Raw genomic sequence first — 24,835 nt, forward strand, 5'->3', positions numbered from 1 at the left:
CGATTTTCGTGAAACTAATCAATTGGATTCATAACGCGTATATAGCTCAGCGTCTTAACATCGCTGAATCATTGCTTTATTTTCAGTAATTCCGAGATATCTCGTGCTATAAAGTTTTTCAATTACAAATTACAGTTACAATTTTTTTTATGTAGCATTAAAATTTTTGTCAATAACTGACGATTTTTCTGGAAAATTGCGTTTCGTAGAATTTGTCGGCTCTTCGGAACGAATCGCGTCACGACACGATAAATATCCATCACGCCGAATCGCAGTGCCGAAGCGCCTTTTCTCGTTTTCTCTCCCTCGGAGCGTTTCAAGAAAGCGGCGCACGCGAGAATACGTCGTACGTGGCACCAATTTCCATCGATCTCCCGCCGTTCCGGTCCGTCCGCTCTTACGACGGACAAATTTTTCGTTTTGCCTGCCCGCCGTCGATCCTCCCCTTGTCCGATGACGGTCCGCTCGACGAATTCAAAGTTAATCTCAGGCACGAGACCGTTCTTTGGCGAGCGAGAGAGGGGTGAGTTGGCAGCGCCCCCGGGCGACCTGTCATCGTGAACCCCCTGGGAGCGCCCAGGCTCACCCTGATCTCTCTGTTACGATAGAACCTTGGGAATCGGGGCCTTGGGCATTACGATAAGGCTCGGTCATTTATAATCCGCTGGCGTAAGTAGCGCCTTCTCTACTGCTTCTTTCTGGCTGATTGCAAGGAGAAAAAATAAAAGGAACCTCGAACTTCCGGCACCACTTCCGAAAATTTCGATGAAATTGCATTTTATTCCATAATCACCTCAAAATTTATGTCACAGTAGGGTAGTAACGGTAGTCGCTCTAGTAGTATTATTACGATTGCGATCAGTAATATTGAATTTTGCGAGATAAAAATTTATGACTATAAAATATCTCTAATTTTGGGATATATATTAAAAATCAATACATACATTTTCAATATATTACAAATATATACACGGAAAGAACGGTTCTGCTGAAATCTAAAAATTTAGCTAGATACAGATCTGAAACTAATTTTGTTGCACCATCAAAATAAACATAGTAGGTCGTTGAAGTATGATGATAAACTATAAAAAATTTTGACATTTTAGCAATTAGTTTGAGCGCTCTATATAATTATTTCGATGTTGCAACAAAATTATTTTCAGATCTGTATCTAGCTAGTATTTTTAGATATTTCAGCAAAACTGTTCTTTCCGTCTAGTAAATAAAAATATGTAGCCCGATTTCTTTGTGCGATGTACGTATCGTTTGATAATATGAAAATATGACATTAGAGCTTCTGGAAAGCACAACCAAAAGCGTTTTAATATCTCTCATTACTGTCCCGCTTTTTGAGTCCCCAGTGACTGTGCAATTAAAAAGCTAAGATTGATAAATGACGGAGAATTAATGCACGCGCGGGTGGAGAAGAGGCGAAATGGGATGGCGAAGAGGCAGGCGGGGTACGCGGTTGAGCCGGGAACGAAGCGTGTGTACGGGGTTCTCGGGGTCGAAGGGGGCCGGGTGATTGCGGGTGGCTTAATGGTGTTTGTATGCATGGGAACCAGCCCTAGGGTCGAGGTAGTTATCGCCCACCAGGGTATGGACCGAAAATCGGAGCGCAGTTTAAACGCGTTGGGAATTCTGCTTCGACGTGCGAGATATCTCGCGATTTAGTCGCGAACTAAAATTGATTTCTTTTTTATTATTATATTTTATACAATCAGGCAAATTGATCTAGCATATTAACATGACAACACTTTATTATGTAAAACAATTTTATTAGAAATACGTGATAATATATTTATCCCTCGTCAACAAGTTGCCATAAATTCGAATTAATTACTGAGACGGCACGTGATGACCTTGGCTCTCTTCTTACTGTTGCAGGTGACGCGAGTAACGCGAGTATCGGTAGCGGCGAGGGCACGGGCGAGGAAGATGACGATTCGTCAGGAAAGAAAAACCAAAAGAAACGGGGTATCTTTCCTAAGGTTGCGACGAACATCCTCAGGGCGTGGCTCTTTCAACATCTTACGGTAAGTGCCCTCTTCTTCATAAAGCACGTTGACGACGTTCTCTGTTTTCGAAAGATATTAAGCGGCGCGACGACGCCGCCGCAGAAACGGAGTGCCATTCGTCGCTTTTATTCGCGAATGTCTCTTTTCGCGTATATGTATTATTTAAATAAGAAGAAAAACCATCGTTGAGACATGTCTGTCGATTTATAAAATCTTGAAATATTTTAAAATCGCAATTCGTTTCAATGCAAATACTATGCAAAGCTATGCATTTAGTGCATCTAAAAATTGCTTTTCTTATCGATAACGACTTGTAAGTCTTGTACAGCTTCCGTTGCTTATTCTTTTGACACATTTATATTTTTATGAATTGTACATTGATTTTGATCGAATTTCTTGAGCGTTATGCTTTCGGGAAAATTTTGTGTCTCTCGTTACTTTACTGTCATTGTTAAAATCTGCGGGCATGGCAATTAACAAAAAGCGCGTACTCCGTCGAACGAAGAGGGACGGTTAAAAAATGGGAGAAAGAGAAACGCGCGACGGGAGAGAGACTAATCTCGTAATGTCGAGATAAGGAACGATCCGTAGCACGATGGTAGTGGTGGCTTTCGATTCTACTGGGGCCCCGAGTATATCTAATGATTCACGGGTAATCTGAGCCGCAAAAAGCGCAACGCGATTAAGGGGGAGAACGCCAGCCGAACCTCGGCGTCGGCGTCGGCTGCAACCGCCGCAGTTGCGTAACGTTGCACGGCTATTCTCTCGCTCTCACTCTCATATTCCGGACACCCCATAGATTTCGGGTGTGATCAGGTTACCTTGCGAGAGCGGTAATCATATTGCAGCTCGGTTAATGCCATTACCGCACCGGGGGAGGTTGGCAGCTACCCTCGAAATCACCCTGCAGCCACCTACCGTCTCTCCCCTGTCCTCACCTCTCCCCGTTTCTCTGTACTGTATCGCGGCTTCAACAACCCCCCTAACAACGTGTATTGGATATGACGTCGGGGATAGTGGGTTCATGGTTTAATGCATATACGCTGTTTGCAGGATGACGATACCGCACTCGCTCGTAGAAAGACGAGCCCGCGGTCGGCGCTCCTCTTGCTTCTTGGTTAATCGCGTCGTCGAGAGCTCTCTCGCGAATGTTAACGACCTCATACGCGGTGCCCAAGTTAAAAGGATTTTAATGTAAAGCGACGATGCATCGGGACTCTATGTCCCATCCCTCCGACGACTGAGTTTCGATGTCTGTCGATTCGTTCAAAGTTTGTTTCGATGTACATTGGAAGCGCGGGGAATTTTAGTCGACATATGCGCGCTAATTCTTGATGCGCTTCACGTTCTAAATACTCATACATGTCTATCAGTACGACTACATTTTTATTTTAACAGTCCTTTACGTAATGCGCTTTGAATTATTTATGCAAAAGTATAATTTTAGACAGTATTTTTTTTTTTAATTATACGCAATTAAATCTCGAGAAGTAAAGTATAGCAAAATATGAATTTGTATTTTTCTTCATTTTGCACATTTATTGAATTATCATAAAAGAGATAAAAGTACGTTTGTTATAAATAATATAAATGATGAAAAACACCGTATCCAAGATACACGAAATTCGTCTGCGAGCGATTATGCGGTGCCATCCGCCAGAAATTACGGAGGTTTTTCACGACAGTCGTCTCGGGAAGCGCCGCATTCGTCTCGGCGTTATTACGAGCGATTAAGCGACTATATTGCGTCCCGGAATTCATTCGGGGGAGGGGGGGAGGGAGAGGATGCACCGGATACATATTACACCTTAAAAGAGTAACTGGCACGAACACGAACTCGTGTATTTACTCGAGTGCCAAGGTCTTTAAGCGCTCCTTCCGACATTTCATCTTTTTTCATCGGACAAATTATGATCTTACGATTTTCCCGTAATGTTCTAATTTTCTGCGCTTTTTTCTGCATCGGCGGTGCGCGTATCTTAACAATTTCGAGAGGTGGATGACCCACAATTTTGGCGCGAATTAAATATATGTATATCATGCGATATATCAACCACGGTGAACCGAGAACTCGATAAACGGAAAATTATGACACCCCATGAAGTTCCTTCGGACGATGTTTGCGGAGTCGAGGCAAGTCGAAGGTATCCGGCATAAATTCATTGTGTTCAATGCGAATATGCCGATCGTCGCTCATTCCGTTTCCATCGCTACATAGAAGCAACGCCGTCGGGAATTCCAGGTCGTGTTCAGCCATCGGCTGCCATCGTTTAAGCTTAGCTGGTTAAACATTTGGAATCGCGACATCTCTCGCGCCAAGGAATTCGTTGGGGCGCGCCAATGGTCTATCCCGTTTCGTAGCATCTAGTCCCGCATTGACGCGGTAGACGGGAAGCAGTCGAGCGCGCGGCGGTACGCTTGAATAGACATAGTTTATGTATACACATAGTTTAGATAGACGGAGAGGGAGCGACAGAGGGAAATAAGTAGCGTTCAATGGAAAAGCGAATACCGAATAGGCCGAGCAGCATTGCGTTAAAACGTGATAAGTGTGTATAACGGGGAGGTGAAGCGAAGGAAGAGGATGAAGGAAGATAAATATATCGGAATAAAATTGCGAGGGAGATTGGGTGTATTAGAAGAAGACGTAGGAAATTATAATAATAATTTGCAATATAATTTTGATACTAGGATTGTACAGAAAGATATACGAATGTTGCAAGCAAAGAGGGATAGAATGTAGATAGCGATCTCTCGTCTATTCAATGCACACTTTGATGTGAATTGGAGATTTGAGTGGAATGAATAAGGACAAGTGAACATGTTTAAATGCAACGTTTAATATTTTATAAGATACGGTCTTTTAATGAAAAAAAATACACAGTTGACTGAGAGCGTATTGTTTCCAATTTAAATTATCTATAATATAAGAAGAAACTAATATTGCTTGATTTTTTTTTAAACATCATGTATTCCTTTATTTTTTATTATAGTATATCCACATGTTTGCGCGCGCTTGAGCGCAGTAGTAATTATTAGTTGGCTATTAAGCAATTTGCCGAGAAAATTAAGTACAAGCACTCACACTCTAAGCAAGTGTGTCTGATGGAATCATAATTTATACAGATTAATCTTAGAGATATAAGCGGCATGAAAAATCGGGTTCTTACATTGACATTGTCATATATACTTTTAATGAAAGAGAGAGAGAGAGAGAGAGAGAGAGAGAGAGAGAGAGAGAGAGAGAGAGAGACTGGTGTTTGTGTAATTATTCTATGGCGAATAAGGATATATAAGAAAAAAGAAAATAGTATGGTTCAAACAATCGATGTATCGCGCAAAACGGACTTGGTGTATACGGCGCCGGAGTGCAACTGAAGATTAATGGAATTTCCTAAAAGCAAGTTTATGTATTCGTTGGCGCAGATCCCCACACGAGCTCGCATGTTTTGCTGCGTTACGCTGACTCGGCGATATTTTCGAAAATCGCGACGCTTGCCAATGCTCGATAAAAGTTTCGTACGGCACGAACGTCCGGCGCGGTTTGCTGTCTTCTTTTTTCATTGGATTGTTTATCGCCGCGTATGAATAATGTAATAGAAGTTAAGTGCATCGAGTCTCCTGAGAGGAAGTCGATGGTGATCCCACTCTCGTTATAAGTACCGTTTCATGCGTTCGCGAGGAGACACGGATCTTTCTCCCGTCCTTCTCTCACTTCGTAGTGCCCATTTGGATCTTCTCTCTCTCTCTCTCTCTCTCTCTCTCTCTCTCTCTCTCTCTCTCTCTCTCTCTCTCTCTCTCTCTCTCTCTCTCTCTCTCTCTCTCTTTCTCTCTTTCTCTTTCTCTCTCGCTTTTGCTCTCGCTCTCCGGTTGTCATTTTGAAAGCCATCCGCCGACCTCCCCTCGCTGTCAGTCCGACCATACATACGTCCGTCCGTACAACCGGCGCACCAACCAACTCTGCGACCCTCCCTAAGTTTAATTAGACGGAAGAGGAGCATACATCATGGTCGACTCCGTGTCCCGACCTTCCTCGGGCGGCGGAGTTGGGCTTTCCAGAATTGTGGCTACCGACCTAGTACTTCTCTCCTCGTCGTTCCTTCTCATACATACTTTCGATGTTATATGGTATAGGTATCTCTGTGGATATAGAATTTATAACCTGTCTTGTTGCCTCCGAAAGAAATTGAAATTTTTGCTGTTGGATTAATTTGAAATTTAAATTGCAAACTCAAATACAGAACGTATCATATATATTTCAATTTAATTATTTTTAATATTTGATAAAAAATGATACGTATTAGATTTCGGTGTCACTTGGATAAATTATTATGCATTGAAAATAATAGGAATTAATTTAATTTTACACTGTTCATTAAATAATTGTATTATGTGATAAGAATCTTTTAATCAAAATTTTTGAATTTTTAAATCTTTTTTTATCTAATTGTGGAGATATTATTGTCAGTTTTTAAATATTTTAAATTTTTAACTTTTATATACTGAATTTTCAACATAATAAATATTAGTTAAGAGACGTATGCAAATTAGAGAATGCAGAAGTAAAATGGAGAAATAGAAGAGGGAAATAAGATCGAAGGTTTAGAATCCACATATATAATCCATTTTAATTTACCTGGGACATATCTATCTAATTTGCAGTTTCCTGCAACTTTGCTTCTTCCACTTGGTCGTTCCTTTTGTTTTTCAATTTCCTATCTCCATTTTATCCCACTGTTTTACTATCTTTGTTGTCATTTCCACTATCCTTTCGCTTGCCGGCCATAAACTTTATTCGCACACCGTAGTATTCTTCTTATATCAATGGGAACATTCTATGAAATTATATTTGCCAACTCGCAACTTTATGGCACTTTGTTCCACTGAATGTTGTCCACAATCGTTTTTCTTAAGCAAAAACTTATTGGATACGCGTGTATTAAATTGAAAATGTGAAGCAATGAATCCGGTTCGATTTTCAAATGTGTTCGGATTCATGAATATAGCTATTATATCTCCTACTTTTAAATATCTTGAAAAATTATTGAAATGTCTCCAAGAATATAAATTATTATGTCAAAATATAAAATAAAATTGAAGTTTATATTTAAAAATATTTTTGCACACAGTCGATTGACAGTTGTATGATTATATTATTCGGACTGTAGTAATATTAAATGAACAGAACGTTAAAAACACAAGTTATCAAAGTGTGAATAAATATGAAAGATACACCAGGGGGTTACAAGAACAGATACATATTGTCTCTGCAATTTCTACGTTGTCGTAATAGGAGAACGCCGAGAACCACACACGGAGTGCAGTCGAGGCAATCAATAAGCTATCTAAGATAGGTAAGGCCAGCGTGCTGCAAGCCGCAAACCAGCAATGCCATTACCTGCATGAGGTAGAGTCTTACAGACCGAAACGTTAACATCTTTCCATCGAGATCGATAATGAAACGCGCTTCATTTGCTGCTCGCACGCCGGCACAGTAATATATCTTGATACGATCTTTAATTCATCCATATCGCCATCAAGGTATGATGCAACACAGGACGTACGTCTAATACTTTATGGCGCGATAAAGCTAGCAGGTAGTTCGTACGGATCTTATTTCTATGCGTTTGTCTGCTCAAAGAAATAGCCGACATTGTGCGATTATAAATTATTTTTGCCGGATAAGACATTGTCGAGCGTCATTAAATATTACAAAAGTTACGTGTACTTCGTTCTAGAATATTGTATTCTGTTAAAATAATGTGGGCCGTAATGTTAGATATCGGAACGACTTACTTGTCGTGGGCGTCAGATCACAGCTGAGCGCCACTGCCAGCAGTAGTCTCCGACGTGCCGGTTTTCGCGAAACGACGGCCGCAAAAGACGCGGAACTGCCTTCACCCCGGATATCTTAAACAATTTGCATAGACAATCATAGCGGCAGTTTTTTCGGCCGTAAAGGGGCTCTCGCTCCGGCACTCAACTTGACTACCGCACGACCCGTCGCGCGGCTGCTGGCTGTGCCTGCGCGCCGCCCCCTCCGGTACTATCGGAGCGTTTTATGCCGCCATAACCGTAGCGCGGCATGGCCCACTTAGATCTGCTATCTCGGTCCCGCTGTGGTGCCGCTGCGTGCCGGCTGACATCTATTGTCCCCTTGGCACCCCTGGACCGGCTATTATCCACCTGCTTCCGGTACCACTCGCCCGTCCTTGACGTGTCGTGGGTCAAGGTCCACAAGCTTGACCTGTCTTCCACCGCGTTTTGCATCCGTTCCGCCTCGCTTTGCGATACCTACCGCGAAAGAGACGAACGCGCGTCACGTGGTCGGACAATTCTTTCGCGACGCGAAAATCGGCTCTCGGAGGCGACACGATACGCCCGTTGTCACCCTATCGGCTCCGTAGGACATGGAGGAGACGTTTGCATACATCGACCGGCAGTTTTCCGCTTGAACAAATCCTTGAGCCTTCGTTTCTTCTTCGGGAAGTCAATGCTTGCCCTGGTCCCCTTGTATCGTCCGTTCTTCCGCTCACTGCTACCTTTTTCCCCAGAGACGTCTTTTATTCTGTCTGTGTTCCTTGATCTTACGACGTGCCTACAAAAGGATTCTCACGCTCGACGATGTCGCTCTTATAATGTATAACCATTCACGTATCCGTGGATATTTTTTCTCATTTACATTTCTGTTAAGATACGTCATTATTACGAGAATTTTAGACATCGTGAGGAATATAAAAAGTGGACGTTAAGTAAAATCTGACGTAGTCAAAATATTTATGAATAAAAAAAGTGGCGATAGATGCTTTCGATATATATGTTATAAAATATAAAAAATAAAACTCATACAACAATTTTTATAAGAAAAACGTCCGATCTAACGGACATGTATCAGTACTATGTGGTTATCAGACTTTTCGTCTTTCTTCATCTTGCCTCTCTTTCAGCCAAAAGGAAACGTTGCGAAGGTGGCGGAGGGGTCAAGCCAGACGACGTAATTTCCTCTCTTGGGGCTCACTAGACAGCTAGCTCGAAGCGACATTTCTACGTCCTCTCGCTCGTCCTTCAGTCCTCATCCTCCTGCGTTCTCCTCCACGTCTCCTCGATGAACTTACAACCTTCAACCTCCGCCACTTCGGCCGTGGGGCACGGCAACCCCTTTTACCTTCGCTTTGCTTACTGGCGCCGCCTCGCCTCGCATTTGAATATAATACTTGCCTCTCGTCGGGCTCGCGCATCGCTAACCGAGGCGAACTGTAATTATGTTGATACGCGGCCATTGTTGTATACGTCCTGTACTTCGAGCCTGAATGCCGAAACTCCTTCTTTTCCTCTTCGATGTACTCTTTACCGCTCTCTACCGACATACTCTCGCCCACTCGTGAGATTATGGATAGAATCGCAACGGATTCGTCTGCATCCGATTTCGCGATACGTTTGTTCATCAGAACCATCCAAACGGCTGAAGTTTCGCGATGAAGTCTTAATAATGTGAAGGAGACTTTATAGGTGGTTGAAAAAACAGCCCTTTCATTATGCTCGTGTTTGCACAGTTGTGAAAATGCTTTTTATTTAAAGTCGTTAGCTTTAAGAGAAAATCGAATTCTGTAAATATCGCGAGTGGAGAAAAAGAGAGAAAGAGCAGCGGCTCGAAAAAGAAAAAGAATTTTTGAGTGCCAGGAAGATAATTGCAAAAAGTACAAGCGGGAAGCTCCACCTCGGAATCGCCATCACCAGCAGCGCGCGGAGTCGTACCCCCATCTCTGCGTAAGGGGGGTAGTGTGCGGAACTGGGATTAGACTGTCGCCCCGCGACAGCGTAAGCCCCTATTTTTGCGAAATTTATCGCCGTTAATCCTTCACCCCCCCGCGCTATTCCATCCCTCTCCTCCGTCCGCCCGTTGTTCTCTCGTCGTGCTCTCCGCTTTTTTTCCTCTCTTCCTCTCTTGTCGATATGAAAAATAATAAAACAGCCCGTCTTTATACACCCGGGCGAGAGCTCTCGCCTCTGTCTCTCCCGCCGTTCTCCAGGCCAGAAGCATACCTACTCGCGTCGGCGAATAATCCCGCCTGGATTTAAAACATTCGTATCTTGAATATGCATTCATAGGTTTAAACCGAGGGCCGGTACGCGTAGATCTCGTCGTCGAGCAGGACAGAGAAAGGGGAGAGAAAGTCGTGCTCTCCGTGCTCTCTGTACGTATCCGCGCCCACACGCGTACGTGTGTGTGCGCGCGCGCGCGCGCGCGCGCGTACGCGCACATGTATGGATATGTCTATCTACACACGTGCGACAGCAGGCACGGCACTGAGCCTGGTATTAACTTGGCCACTCATTAGCCTTTCTGGTTCTACTTGTCGCTCGACGTAATCTCACGTCCATCCCGGCCGACCGTGTAGGCTTAACTTTGATGCAGGGACATCGCTAATTCCCGGTTGCTTTCGTTTTGGAACCTCTGGGACCTCTGTACCTGATTTCGCAGCCCGGCACTATCAGTCATCCGGGCCATTTATTTTCTCTCTTTTCGGATCACACGGTCGTTTCTTCGAGTTAAAGATAACTTTATTGCATTTGTTAACGTGAAACACAATATGCACTTTTTCTCGGCAATACCAAGATGAATTCGTTACGAGAGCGCGGAGCGACGCCATAACGGCTCTTGATTAATCTAATCGCAAATGTCAAGCATGGCAGTGGATTATGTTAGCCACTTATTAACGCTCTTTCGTGCCGTTGTACATGAGTAAAGCGTATACACGCGATGTAATTATGTAACAGCGATTTTCTCGCGCGCTGCGGGCGTTGATCTTCGATAGGGAAATCTTGACGAAAAACGTATACCTTTCGATCGTACCAAGCGTCCATTATTGTAAGCTATCGTGATGCACGATCGATGTCGCGATACCCTATCATCATCACTCAACTACATCCGGTAAGACCTTCTTTGGATAATCGCTTAACTGTCCGCAATTATCGCAACTTCGAAAGCGCTGGGGTCGGCGGACGTCCCATGAGGCACCATAGCGGATTTATGGCATGGTTCCACGTTGTTCTCCGTGCATCAGGATATGGCGGGAACCAAGGACAAAACGTTGCTCCCACTCTCTCTCTCTTTCTTTAGATCCGCGTGCTTGCCCGTCAACGTTAATGATCGTTCCGCGAACGCCAATCCCATTAAGGTGCGTTACCCGCGTGCGATTCCCGGTAGACCTCTAAATTCCTTCTAGGAGTCTAGGTAACGTTTTCAGGATACAAAGATGAGAAACGGAGTGCGAGGTATATGGGCTCGGAATCTTCGCGATCCGTCTATTGGATGTCCGTGGGTGTGTGTGTGTGTGTGTGTGTGTGTGTGTGTTTACTCGTCGGTATATCGGGATGTTCGCGTGTGTCGAGCGGGAGCGGAGGATATCGGTGGCACCCCATTAAGGAGAGTGCCGGACATCTAGCCATAGAATGCAGCTTTAAAGACCCTATCGTGGTTATGGGTCGGGGCAGCGATCGGGCGTATGCGTGCGTAGGTTGCGTATCGAATCGTACCTGTGCTTACAGCGCGTAGCAGGCCGAAGTGGCATCAATACTTGATGCGTCTTCATACATTCCGACTCTGTTTATCTTCCCTTCTCTCTTCTATCCCGTGCCTTTATCTCTCCCCGCTGCCTACACAACGCACGGGGTCAGGCTGGGAAATGATTGTAACGGCCAGCGCTTTATATTATTCACATTACATTAAGCGCTTTCTCGGTGGTCGCGGGGAGTGAGTCGGTGAGATCTGTAGACGCGATGATGTAGCTATAGGCGGGGGAAACCGCGTTTGTTCTATTCTTGCGATCGGGGGGAGGTTACGGTGCGGGGACATTGGGGTGACACTTTGATACAATCGATCTATTACGGCATTGCGGGCACTGGCTCGCTTCAGAGGACAACGCAAGATTCTGATCTCAATAAACGCGCTATCTTTTGACCGTATAGGAAATGGCATTCTCGTCGAGAAATAACTCGCTGTTATTTACTTTGAAAAAAGTATGCTTCTCACAACTGTGTCATTGTAGAAACAGAAATCAATTTTCTTTCTTCAGCGATATATATTTTTCCATTACGACAACAGCTTATGAAATATTTTTGATTATTTTGGAATAATTATAAACGCAGGAAAAGCAGTTATCTTTCATTGGGATATATTTATCAGTGATTTTATAAGCATATGTACATATATAGTTATTTTTTTCTTATCTATACTCCTATCTCGCGCTTGTAACAGATCGTTAATCTCGTTAGGCGCATTTGTAAAATTAATTATTCTGGCGCTGACAAAGTATCAAATAAAACACCGCGCGCACGCGTTTTCAATTGATATAATAAAGGATGCAAAACAATGGAGCCTCGAATAAATTACATCCGATAGACTAGCGCTAGCGAATTACACCGGAAGAGTAAACGACTACGCACCGTGAATTTCTGTGACGTATAATTAACGGAACATTAATTAATAATTATTACATACAATTGTGCATAATCCAACGCACATTTACGTTTCGACATATAATTTACGAATTTGCTGATTTCGTAAGCAAAATTTGGCATTGTGCTTTCAGATCGTGTTTTTCCCTATCCGTATGTGTCGCATACAAGATAAATATTTTATTATATTTTTCTGTTTCCCTTAAAATGTTGTGACTGTGAAATAGAAGAGAGACATGAGTGTATATGCTTGCTTAATGCTACTCAATTCTATTTCCAAGTAGAAAGTTGCTCCGTCTTTGTATTTGCGTTTCTCTCAGCTTGGAACGCAAGGACGGGACAGCCGAAGCGAGTCACGTCAGATTTTTGCGGCATCTTCGTCGGTGGACGACACGACGACGGTGTCTTCGCCGCTCTTGTACCGGCACCGCCGCGATTGGACGGTTAACGAACCGGCGAGGCGAACGAACCACTGCGGCGATTCGCCACGCGCTTCTCTTCTCGCTTCTCGCGCATCCTCCTTTTATCGGATTGGGCGTTCAGAAGACGAAGAGAGCGAAAGAGAAAAGCGAGAGTTCGCTTCGCCGGCTGAACGGGGCTTAGAGTGGATCCGGATTTCACGGTCTTCAGACGGTATCGTTCCCCGTTTTCTTCTTCTTCGCCTTCTTCTTTGCTCCTTTCTTCATTCTTACACGGCGACTTCTGAGAGGCGACTCGTTTCGCGGTCGATGCCGCGTAAATGCCCGTCGCGCGGCATATCCCGCGCGAAAGAAGCCAAAACGAGAGGATTGCACTAAAGAGTCGGTCCTGGGAATCTCTGATTGTCCGATGAGAGTATCACGAATATAATGGTTTACACATTAAATCCGCGCTCTCTATATTATTCACGTGAAGAACTGATATTCAAATTGTACAGTGATCGCATATATATACCTAAATAAAAACATGATGAAAAATTTAAAGAAATAAATGAAGTAATATTTTGCTATAAATTATAATTTAATACTTTCAAAACTTTATATTTTTTATTTTATGCTTTTGATTGAGATTTGCATAAGAGAAAGTAAGAGACACGCAAAATCTACGATAAAATTGATCAAACATGGTCAATTTTGCTCGAGTGAAATGAGACCGTGAGTGAAATAATGTCGGTTTAATTTTGGTTAATGAAAATTTCCACCAAACCTTCTGAAGTTAGGAGTTTGGAGAGAGTCGATTTGTATGAAGGTCGAGACAATGTATCCTCTTCTCGCGGCATCTCGAAATGGGAACCAGGCGGTCTGCAAGACGCCTCAATTGCGGGAATCGAGCCGACTGGGTCTCTCACACGCGCGCGATCCCGCCATCCTTTAATTCAGGCTGACAGGTGAATTCCTCCCGCGCACTTCTCTTCCTTCGCAACGACGCTATCCCTCGGGGTAAGATAGATCCGTTCCCAGGATTTCCTACGGGATACGCTGGATCTTATATCACGGACAGCCATCTCTATATAAGCAATTCCGCCCTTCGTCCTGCCTCATTCGAATCGTCTATAGCGCGACTATTCGATCTTCTGGGAATCCCCAGATATGCTGACTCTCTAGGCTAGCTAACGCCCCATGCGTTGTTATATTAAAGCTTTTTGACTTATTCATGCTTATCGACCGACAAAGAATTTCGAAAAAGAAAGAAAAACGACGAACGCGTCGCGTTTTCCATTCAATTACAATGGAATGCAAATTTCGATAATTATTTCGAGATTCTAACATCGACGAACGATAATAGCTGTTAAATAATGACACTGTTAGGTCTTCGAATAATCGCCGGAACACATTTTTTTTACAATCAGTGCCTGGGACTTGACTAAATTCACGTTCTCGCTCTTTATGCGGTTGAGAGAAGAGAGATCGAAATCTGCGCGGACGCACAGCTCGGTCTCGGACACGATCGGGATACGCGGCGGTCGTTTCTGTCGTCGGGCGAGATCGAGGTGGGCCAATCTTCGGGCGAGATCGAACGCATATACTGCCATTTGGCGTACTCGCATACGCGGAGCTCTCGCGCGCTCGAGCTACATCGGGTTCGGAATACCGATGTCAAATTACATTAATCGTAATATCGTGAGATATAACCCTGTGCCACATAGAGATTGCATCGGCAAAAAATTCCACAACGCGGTGCATGTTAATTGGACAAAAATCTGCCCCGGTCCCCGTCCCCGTTCTTGTCCGTTGTTCGGCCTCGGTCCGCCGCGGATCGCGCGGATCGCCGAGCGTAGAGAGAGAACATGACGAGATAGGAATCGGCTTTCGCTTCTTGTGAGCGTCACTGTAGGTAAGGTACGCGTATACAAGCCAGGCTAACCGCTGAAGAAACAAGGTATAACGATTTTACAAAGTATCTATCTCTTTCCCTTTCCCTTTTCTCTCTCTCTCTCTCTCTCTCTCTCTTTCTCTTTCTCTTTCTCTTTCTCTCTTCTATCTATTCCTTCCTTCCTCTTTCACATTTTCCCGTCACACGCACGATTATGGCAGCGTATTACACGAGTACATGGTGCTTTCGTACGTGCGTATATGTTTCTACCTGCGTGTACGGACACCTCGGTACCGTTGTGAAGTTCAGCGTCGATGCGTCTGGCATGGGAGGGAAAGAGAGGAAAAAGGGAGAGAAGCCGGCTAGCGAAGAACCATTAGTCATGATTAGGCCGTTGACATTGACGCCGTGGCTGGACGGCGAGCTTGTGGCTCCGGGCAGATGGAGTCCTTTGATATACGCGAGCCAGGTCGCGCACGGCATGATCTTCGTTTCTCCTTATCTGCGAGTTATCTCTAGAGACCAGTCGTAACCGTGTATGATTTAGCGACGTTACTCACGCCTTGCGCGAGGAACCGAAGCGCGTGAACCCTAAAGCGAACTCGGCCCACCTAACGATGGAACTCGGCGTCAATGGAAAAATATTTTTGATTCTATAATAGCTTTTTTAGTAGTTGAAAAAAGCTTTGAGATATTCCCATAAATCCTGCTTTGCGTAAAGATTTTCTTTATTTTGAGATTCTTGCGCCCTTATTAAACAGCTTAAAATTTAATAGTATAGAATATCATCGAAAATTTTCCTCTCTGATTATTTCCGAATTCTGACTCGCTCAACTTTCGATTTTGGTACAATGGTGGATTACAATATAAAACATACAATGTAGAACGTTAATAATTTTTTAGAAAGCGCGCGTATATATGTGTCAAGTTACGCAACAGGGCAAAAAGAAGATATTATTGATATCTTCTCTCTATCATATAGATAGGCTACAGTTTTTTCGTATATTCTGTATTAAATTATATGAACTGTGTTGGATTACGCCTCAACTACTTTTGACGTTTCATCGATCGTACGATACTCACTTCTTTGGAAGTTATAAAAAATATGTATTTTTTTCTGTTTTTTGTCAAGATTTAAAAAAATGTAATGTTGCTGCATGAAATTCTACGTTTATTAAGTTTATTTAATTGACCGAAATTTTATAATTTATGATTTTGCGTTTGTTTAATAATAACACGAGTGCGCAAAGTGATGCAGCAAGAGAGAAATACAAGATATTAAAGTGATATGTGTTTGTGCGGCAGCTTCGCACCGCGAATATCCGCGACGATGACAGAGTTTTTGCGGATGCATATTGCTATAGTTGGATCGCACGAGGGCTCAGCGAATCGCATTCCGCTGTCTTCACGAGTAAGAATGAGCGGACCGCGAGAACCGAGAAAAGGAGTGCGAGACCGTAGAAAACATCCGTGGACCGTGCCGGCTCATCAACGCCTCCGACTCCAACGGTAGAACCCATTGGCGCCCTAGAACAATGCCATCTGCATTCCGATCCCGCGATCGAGTGAGAAAGCCAACGGTGGACCGTAGAATTTTTTCTTGTCCGTCGACACTATTCGAAATGACAGACCTATATTCCAAGAAGCATTCGCAGCATGTCTATAATAATAATCAACGCTGAGTTTAACACAACTTGCAATTATAGAGAACAATAACACAAATAGCAACCAAATAATCCATCTAACAATTTTACAATTATAAAATTATTCCGTTAGTGGTTTAGCGTATAAGCTAAATTCGAGTTTATAAAATATTTATAAACTCGATAACTTATTGTTAGGTATATTTATTGTTAGGTATTATATAATAAGAGAGAATTCGAGAGAGAGAGAGATCACAGAGGCAGTAATTATTCTCGACGTATTGCATTCTTCAGCTCCGTTTTCCGGAGCGCACCGCTTGGCAAATACTGCGCTCACGTGCGAGAGATATAACCCGGTCGTGGACCGATGAAAAAGTGAGGAAACGCGCTGCCGCTTCTCGCGCCAGAAACGTTTAAAGCGGAGCGGACTGCGTGATTTATCAGCGCAGCCCCAGCGACGCAACCGGTGAATTTCGCAGAGCGGGAGTAAATGAAGCGTCTAACGACAATCTCGCGGTCGAGGAAGACTGCGAAAAGCGCGAACAGAATGGAAAACGGAAAGCGCTCGAGAGGTATCCGTGCTTGTGCATTGTAACGCTCTTTCTTCCTGTTTCCTATTTCCATCGTACCGGTTGTACCTGCAGGTAGCTTCCTTCGTTGCTCAGGCGAATTAGAATGTTGTACAATAGAAAGTCGCATAAGAACAGAAAGCAAGAAGATGAAAAAAAGAAACGGCGCATAGAAGTGAAGAAGTGAAGAAGCGCGCGTTGCAGGGATATCCTCTCATCATTATTTTTCTTTTAAACAGTAACGTAAAAAGTACAGAATAGGCACTCTGTGTGTTTTCCATTTCTTTCTTTCTCTTCTTCCGACGTCAACGCGATGGAAGAAACGCGGGATAGGAGGGAAAAAAGATACAAAGAAGGCGCGGAGGATAAAAGCGATGAAACATAGTGCAGAGAAATTGAGCCGGAGAAAGCAAGAGACGAAGAGATGCGGAGTTGTGCAAGTGAGGGTGGAGTCTTCGGGGGAGAAGAGGTGAAACAAGGGAGAGAACCTCGACAGGGTGGCGGGCGGAAGAGGTGGAGGATGGGCGCGGGGGAGGAGGGAGAGCGAGAGGGCGCCCGTGGAGATTTATGACAGGCGTTAAGCAGTAATGAAATTGCTCGTTGCTCGTTCCTCCAGGGGGGGCTGCAAGGGGGATGGTGGGAACCGAGTGGGACTCGATGGGGGTTCGAGGCTGCTGGAGGTACTGGTGGCGGTGCTCGCGGCGGGGCGCAGGGTGGTTCGGTGTAGTATACACCAACAGTCACGTGGCGCAATTACCTCTTACCAGCTGTGTATCCGCGGCATCCTCTGAAGGACTTTTAATCGCGCACCTCTACCAGCCCTCTAGATTCTTCCGTCTTGTCATTTATCGCCCGTATGAGAAATACGAGACAGGTTTTCGTATGTGTGAACTCCTCACATACTAGGTCGACGCGTATTTTACATAAACAGTCAAGATATAAAAAAAAACATGCTTTCGCAATGTTGCAATGATAATAATTGATTAGTCAAATCTGCTAGATTTGGCTATAAGTAATTATAATTAAAAAGGTAAAAACTGCCACATACGCGTTCTTTGCACTTTATTTTGATTAGTTGATTAAAAATTATGCGGAAGTAATACAATATCTATATGTATACATCGTCGCAATGTTTAGATGAGCGATTCTCAGATGCGGAGAGAGAAAGTAGGATGTAAACATTCAGCTGGGTTGTTTGCCTTTTCGCCGATTATTGAACGTTCGGATTATACAGAGAGGAGCGTCTACGTTCAGGGATTGTCTTGGATGGATGTAGAGAAGGGAATTCGACGCGGTTAGATCGATCGATCACTGCTCACGTACGACACACACTTAGCGCCTAGCGATCGAGCTGAACCACGTCATAGGCTATTCAGGCATCGACCGCCACCTGTTTCGAGATCATTGGCACTTTTATTTTCTGGCTTGTTCCATTCTTTCTTTGTGGATGACATGAATTTCTGTTTAAACAATTATGCTCTTTTATATGTCGCTAATTCGTTCAATAAACCCTTTCATATGTTTCGTTACTTTTCAATCGCGTTATGTCACAATTCAAATAAAAAAAAAAAAAAAAAAAAAATTAAACGTACCTTTGCTGCCTTTCTTGGGTACAGATCGCAAAATGGGACTAAGATCCGTAAGGATATATTATTACTAGGGTATGTTTATGTAGTATGTGTCTGCCTTGCGAATGGGGACTTAGGAATTTTGTAGTTGGAATTCGTAGAGGCCGTACTCCGGATATCAGAAACTGTTATGAGGGTGAGAACGGCCAAAAAAAAAAATTTGCCGAGCCAAACGAAATACATATCCGTATCCGACCACAAGCTTCCATTTCCGGTCCCTGCCAGACACTGGCCCACTATATTTCCGAGACATTTATCCTGGTTTATCCTGGAGGAGAAGGCTGAATCGAGAGCGTCGAGGAAAAGGGAGGAGAAAAGCGGATGAAGACGAGGAAGGAGGAAGCTTGCTTTATCGTACGAAGAGTTGATAGATCTTATTCGTAGATACGCTGGAATTTTTCGAAGTGACCAACTTCGTGCGCAAACTGGGAAATTTTTATTCTGCGAGAGCTCCCGATCATTGATCTTTGAAGTTCGAATACACATCTCCGCGACCCAATATCGCTTCAGCATTCGAAGATTTGTTAAAGTTGGATAGAAGAGTTATAGTTACTTTAAAACATATCGACTGCCTTCTTCCTATTTTCTTTTCGCGTTTTGGATAGTGTAGATTAACCCGATATATCTCAATCGCGAATACCTATGATATCTCTTTCTAATCCAATATAATCTTATTGCTTTCCAAGGCGAGTCTCAAATATATAAATTCTACGTTTAATATCAATAATATCACATATTAAGATATGAAATTACAAAAATTACCGTTTTATTTTGTGAAGTTTTTAATCATCTTATTGTGATATGTATTTGTATATAATATAAATTATAGAGTAAATATATTATATACATATATATTTAATTAATAATTAATAATTTCATTCTGAGTGTCTGCTATGCTTCTTGATACGAAGTTCATGTGACGTTTATAAATATAGACCTTAAGTAACACAGCAAAAAAAAGATTAAGTAATATAATTTCTGTAGATTTATTATTTTTACATATTAGATTTTGTGAAGTACGTATAGTATGATATTTAGCATCAGATAAAATCAAGACGCCCTGAAATTTTTCCGTTTCTCTTCGTTTCGGGTGAACCAATTTAAACGTTACATTTCTTTAGACGTATCAGCCGCCGTTAGACCGTAGTATATCATCCGTGTGTATTCGTGCAGTGACAGCTAGGATAGGATAGGTAGAAAATGGAGGAACCAGAGAGAATAGATACACGTGCGGATAGAATAGAGAGAACCACATGAGCATCCGAAGCACAGTACTCGTCCACCGAGGCCAAGAGCTGTTCGTGGCAAACGGCCAATCAAATTCCATTTGGCGGACTCGCCAGATGACGTCCGATAAATACACCGTCGTTCATGACGATGATTCTCCTTTCTGGTGAGATTATCCTCGTTAACGTAATTGTTCGGCGATCGTCTTTACGATGAGGGACCTTTGTATCGCTACGGATTATAGACCGAATACATAAATGGCGGGGTGCCCATTACTATGTATCATTATATGATGCATCTAAATCAATTGCGAACATTTTGACGACAGATACGCGTGAATAAGTAAAAAATAAATTCTAGAAAACCATGCGTATACAAAAAATTATTGCGTCTGTTTAATTAACACTTAATATTTAAAATAATGTTACGCAGAATAAATAATACATTTAACACTAATATAGGATTTTATATTATTCGTCAAGTTCAGCATGTCTGGCGGATAAATCAAAACGGGCTACCTCCGTGTGGGATCTCGCTAGGCATCCGGAAAATTTGAGAGCGACGGTACTCGTTCCCGAATCGGTGCGCTGAGAGCTTTTGGTCTCGGAAATAAATTTTCGAACCGGCATGGATAGCCAACTCTGTCCTCTCTGCCCCTCTTTCCTTCTTTCTCTTTCTCGTCGCCGCGACAAGAGAAGTGGATGTTTTCGAGGGCGTCGCGCGGTGCATTGTTTGCCGTGAGAACCCGGCGCGGAGATGCGCAGAGAGATATTGCGAAGAGATAGAGAGAAAGAGGAAGACAGATGGAGAAGGTGAGGAGGAAGAGACGAGAGCGCGAGAGACGGACGAGAGAAAGGAGAGAGAGAGAGAGAGAGGAAGAGAGAAGCCGAGAGAGAACGGAGAAGGGGGAGAGCTCTCGCATCGATCTAGTCGTCGGTTCGGCCGGGGGCGGAGCAGGGACACAGGTGCTTCTCCTCGTCTACAGGCTTAGTGTCTGAACCACCAGTTCCAGAACCACCTCTGCGAATCAGCCTTGATAGCACCGACCGGCTGCTCTATATAACTGCGGACTCTCGTTCGAATTAGATGAGTATGCGCTGTCCCGCTAATGCACACCGCTATTTATAAATGAAAATTTTTCATTCTCGTCATACATGTTTCTATGTAAAAGTGTTTGCAGATTTTTCATTTTTCAAACAATTTTTGCTAGGGACAGCCGTATCGGTTCGATGCACTTATCCATTTAAGATATTATTTTTTATAAATGCAATGCAATAATCATATTCTAGTCTTTTTTCGGATGTCTATATGTGGATCGTTCTTTTTAGGCACATTCTATATTTTCATAGCAATTTTGTTATTTATTTTTTCGACATTCCAAAGTGTTTGATTTCTTTGGAGCTTTTTTATCCTTGCTAATTATACAACATTGAAGAATTGATAGAAGCAGAAATATACCTCCTGTATCTAAAAAGTAGTCGGTTTTGCTGGCAGTAACATAAAAATCTCTTTTTTTTTTCATTGTCCTTTCGAGCGAAGTCCGCGACAATTACGAGATCCCCGAAAGATTTATAGGAATGACGGGGTGGAAGAGGAGCGTTTCGGATGAAAGGAGCGAATGCCAAGATCGGAACGGGCAAAACTTTCGTTCCGAGGACTAGCTCTGTGAATAAATTAGAATTCGAGTGAATCTACGGTGATGTATAATGTAACAGATACCACAGAATAGGAGAGAAAGAGCGCGAGGAAGAAAAAAAAAGCGAAACCGCTTAAATGACCAGTTCGAGCTGATTAATTATTTCGATTTAAAGTCGAAAAAAGTGCCATGGATGGACATAATTCTCGGAACAGGAGAGACTTCTTTCGTAATCTCCGATGCGGCTTTTGCAGATCGGATCCTCAGAAACCCGCCTCGTCACCGGCGTTGCGATCCCATCTCCGATTGCCGAGGATGACCCAGGTTTATGAGTCAAAAATCCTCGGTGTGAATTTTAGAGAACCCGAAGCAGAGGAAATCGTAGATCTTGAATCCTACATGTTGTAACGCGTATCTCTCGTTTACTTTTCTTCTCGTCAGGGGTACGGCCGATCTCCTAACGCGAGAAGAAGGCTCGGATTTATGGGCGGCTGATCTGGTTTAGGATATCGCCGACGTGTTCGCGTGTCAACGGATAATATCTCCCGTGCGTGTCTCGGCGATTTATAAGGAATCCTCGAGTTCGGTATCGTACGTTGAACTGTCCGCGCGCGTGGGTGCCTTTCGCGTGAAATCGATCGTACAGTTTCCGGGATTATGCATAACGACAGGTGTCGATTCGCCGCGTCGTAAACTTGAAAAAATCGACCAACAGTTTATTCCACATTCGTGAACAATGTATCTGCGGGATTCGATCTCGGTTACGTGTCCGCCAACTTTTCTGTTCGCTTTTCTGCCCAACTCCGATGGTCGTGCACGCCTCCTCACGAATATATCTTCTTCTCTCGAGTCCGATTCTCCAACCTTTCACATATATGTATATACATATATGTATATACATACTCGACAATATTATCCCTCGGAGGGGCACAAAAGTGGCGCGTTTTTACGATCAGATGGAAGCACAGAGCACGGGCCTCTGAGAAATGATGGAGTCGCCTCGGTCGCCTTCTCCTTCGCGTGGAGAAAATAAGGAGTCGAAATATAAAAGGAACGGAGAAGGAAGAGAGGAAAGAGAGAGAAGTACAAGAAGACGAAGAAGAAAACGAAGAGGAGGAGGTGGCGATGGTGGCGATGGTGGTGCCGGTGGTGGTACTCAGGACTAGGGGAACGAAGTGAAGAGGAGAGAAGACTCGGCTCGGAGATCATCTGCCGCTATAACAGGCTGCCAGCTGGCAAAAAAGTCAAATGCGAGGTTCCCTTCGCTATGCGATGCTATGTTGATGGCGTGTCGCTGCTTATTTTCAACCCGCTGCCTGCATACCTGGTTAGATCCGAGAGGGATCTCTGAAATGTTCTTGGCTCCGATCCGAAATCATATACAACTGCTCTCGCCTCTGTCTAACGCCATCTTTTCTCCCTCTCTCTTTCTCTTCTCGTCTGTCTCCCTGGCCGCCGCTGCTCCGTCCCATGTTCACGATCGGCTATCACTAACGTCGACGACATCGCCAATCACGCATTTCCGTGTTTTCGATTCTTTCGATTCTCGCACGTAAAATACGTAAACGAACAAATGAGTTAACAGTAAAATCCCGTTTTCGAGAAGAATATAAATCGACCGCATTCTTGGCTTTACGATTGCATCTGACATATTCATGCATTTTGAGCGAGGTAATGAGTACCCGGCATCATCTTCCTTTCATTTTATCGAGCATCGTTCCGGGCACTACATCATTGTTGAATGCCAGCTCGAGAGTGAAATCGTACTTCCGTTGGGGAGTTTGGAGGTTTCCGGACAGTAAACACGATACCCCGGTGTGCAGTATTATTTCGTCCCGCGAATAGACATAAAGTCTATTTGTGATGTACGAGTATACGAGTTTCGGGACAGGCTCGTGTCGGGCATACGTATCGTGACGCGTTTCGTGCACCGGCGGGTACCGGAAAGCCGCGTAGGGTAGTGCCGCACGGACAGGTACGAGAGAGTTACTCTTAAAATGCAAAAACGCTTTCCCCGTTTCACGCTGAAATTCTAACTCCTTCGGCTTGTTATACAATCTTATCGCGGCTTCGCTCGCGGCTTTTCTACCGTCTCACGTGTTCTCTCTCGTTGAGGGTAGAGGCCTTAAAGCCCCGTACGAGAAGGTACGAGAGGAAACGAGACGGATGTGAAGGAGGAAAGAAAGGACAGAGAACGCACGGCAGCCAGTCAGGCAACCCCTGGCTTGATCCACGGTTGTACCCTAGGCCCGTAGCGGGTGTCGGAAAGGGGGACCGGGGTCGGCAGGAGGTGGAGTGTGCGGGGCACCCCTTGGCTAGGTAGTAGAAGGGGTGTCGTGATAACGTCACGCTCTGACAGAGTGCCGCTGCTATCGCGCCGCCACACGCTGGCAGAGAAACAAAATGGAACCTCCGACCGACCGACCGACCGACCCTTCTCCCCCTTCATCCTTTCCCCTCTTGCGCACCCTCCGGGCCCCGTCTCTTTCTCTCGTTTTTCTCTTCGCTCACCTCGCGTTTTCTCTCGTCGGGTCTCTCGCAATTTCGACCTTGATGAAATATTCTCAAGAAACTGTCGACACGTCGCCGAGCAACGCGAGAAACGTTGGCCGCTCGAATTATAAGAGTCATCGACATACGAAAAGCCAAAAGAAGAGAGAGAGAGAGAGAAAAAAAAGAAAAGGGCCGAAGAAAGAAACGGCGAGATGAGGAAGAATTACGCGGGGAGAGTCGAGTACCCACCTTTTCCAGTCGTCTCGAGGCACTCGAGATTCGATTCGGGAGATTAATGATCGGAGGATCGGGACGATCCTCTGCCGAGCGCCCTCGGGCTACGAGACGAAACCCCGTTTCCCGTCCTTCCGATTCGAGGAACGAAGGACACGGAAAGGAGATCCCGTCTCGGCGAGCGGACCGCAAAAGAGATTGGGAGCACCGTTGATATATGAACGCGATCCAGCTTCGATCTCGGAGCCAAGAGAATATTAGTTTATCTTTGGGACAAAATCGATCGTCGCGTCATCAATGACACTTGACAATTTGATCGATGAACGTTATCGCCGTCATATCACTTGCGCGTATCGCGAATGCATCATCTAATTTCACGAGGAGGCTAAACATTATCTTTTGATTTGAAGATAACTATAAATATGTATTCTATATTCTGAAATATTTCTTAATATTACTCATGATGTTTTCTATTTTAAATTACAAAATGGCATTGGTTCTCATACCGAGGTATCGGAATTCAAAGCCGTATCCCAACCAAACAGGCCGCGCGCACAGAGATTTCGGAGCAAAAAGTTACGCTCTCGTATAATGCTAGCGGGTCGTTGATTCGTGGTCGTTTATACGCGGCGTGACA

The 24,835-nt window shown here is 44.0% G+C and overlaps 1 protein-coding gene across 4 annotated transcripts in view; it reads left to right on the forward strand.

The window, feature by feature from the left end:
* The window catches only part of LOC143901549 (homeobox protein homothorax-like), a 223,422-nt gene that overhangs the window by 67,826 nt on the left and 130,761 nt on the right, over positions 1-24,835 (forward strand). For all 4 annotated transcript variants that reach the window (XM_077413971.1, XM_077413972.1, XM_077413974.1 and 1 more), the window contains one exon: positions 1,888-2,036. In XM_077413971.1, the coding sequence (XP_077270097.1) occupies positions 1,888-2,036 (149 nt within the window). The remainder of the gene's footprint in view (positions 1-1,887; positions 2,037-24,835) is intronic.

Source organism: Temnothorax americanus, unplaced genomic scaffold (genome assembly GCF_048541705.1).
Source record: "Temnothorax americanus isolate GAGA-0224 unplaced genomic scaffold, ASM4854170v1 Scaffold34, whole genome shotgun sequence".
Lineage (NCBI taxonomy): Eukaryota > Metazoa > Arthropoda > Insecta > Hymenoptera > Formicidae > Temnothorax > Temnothorax americanus.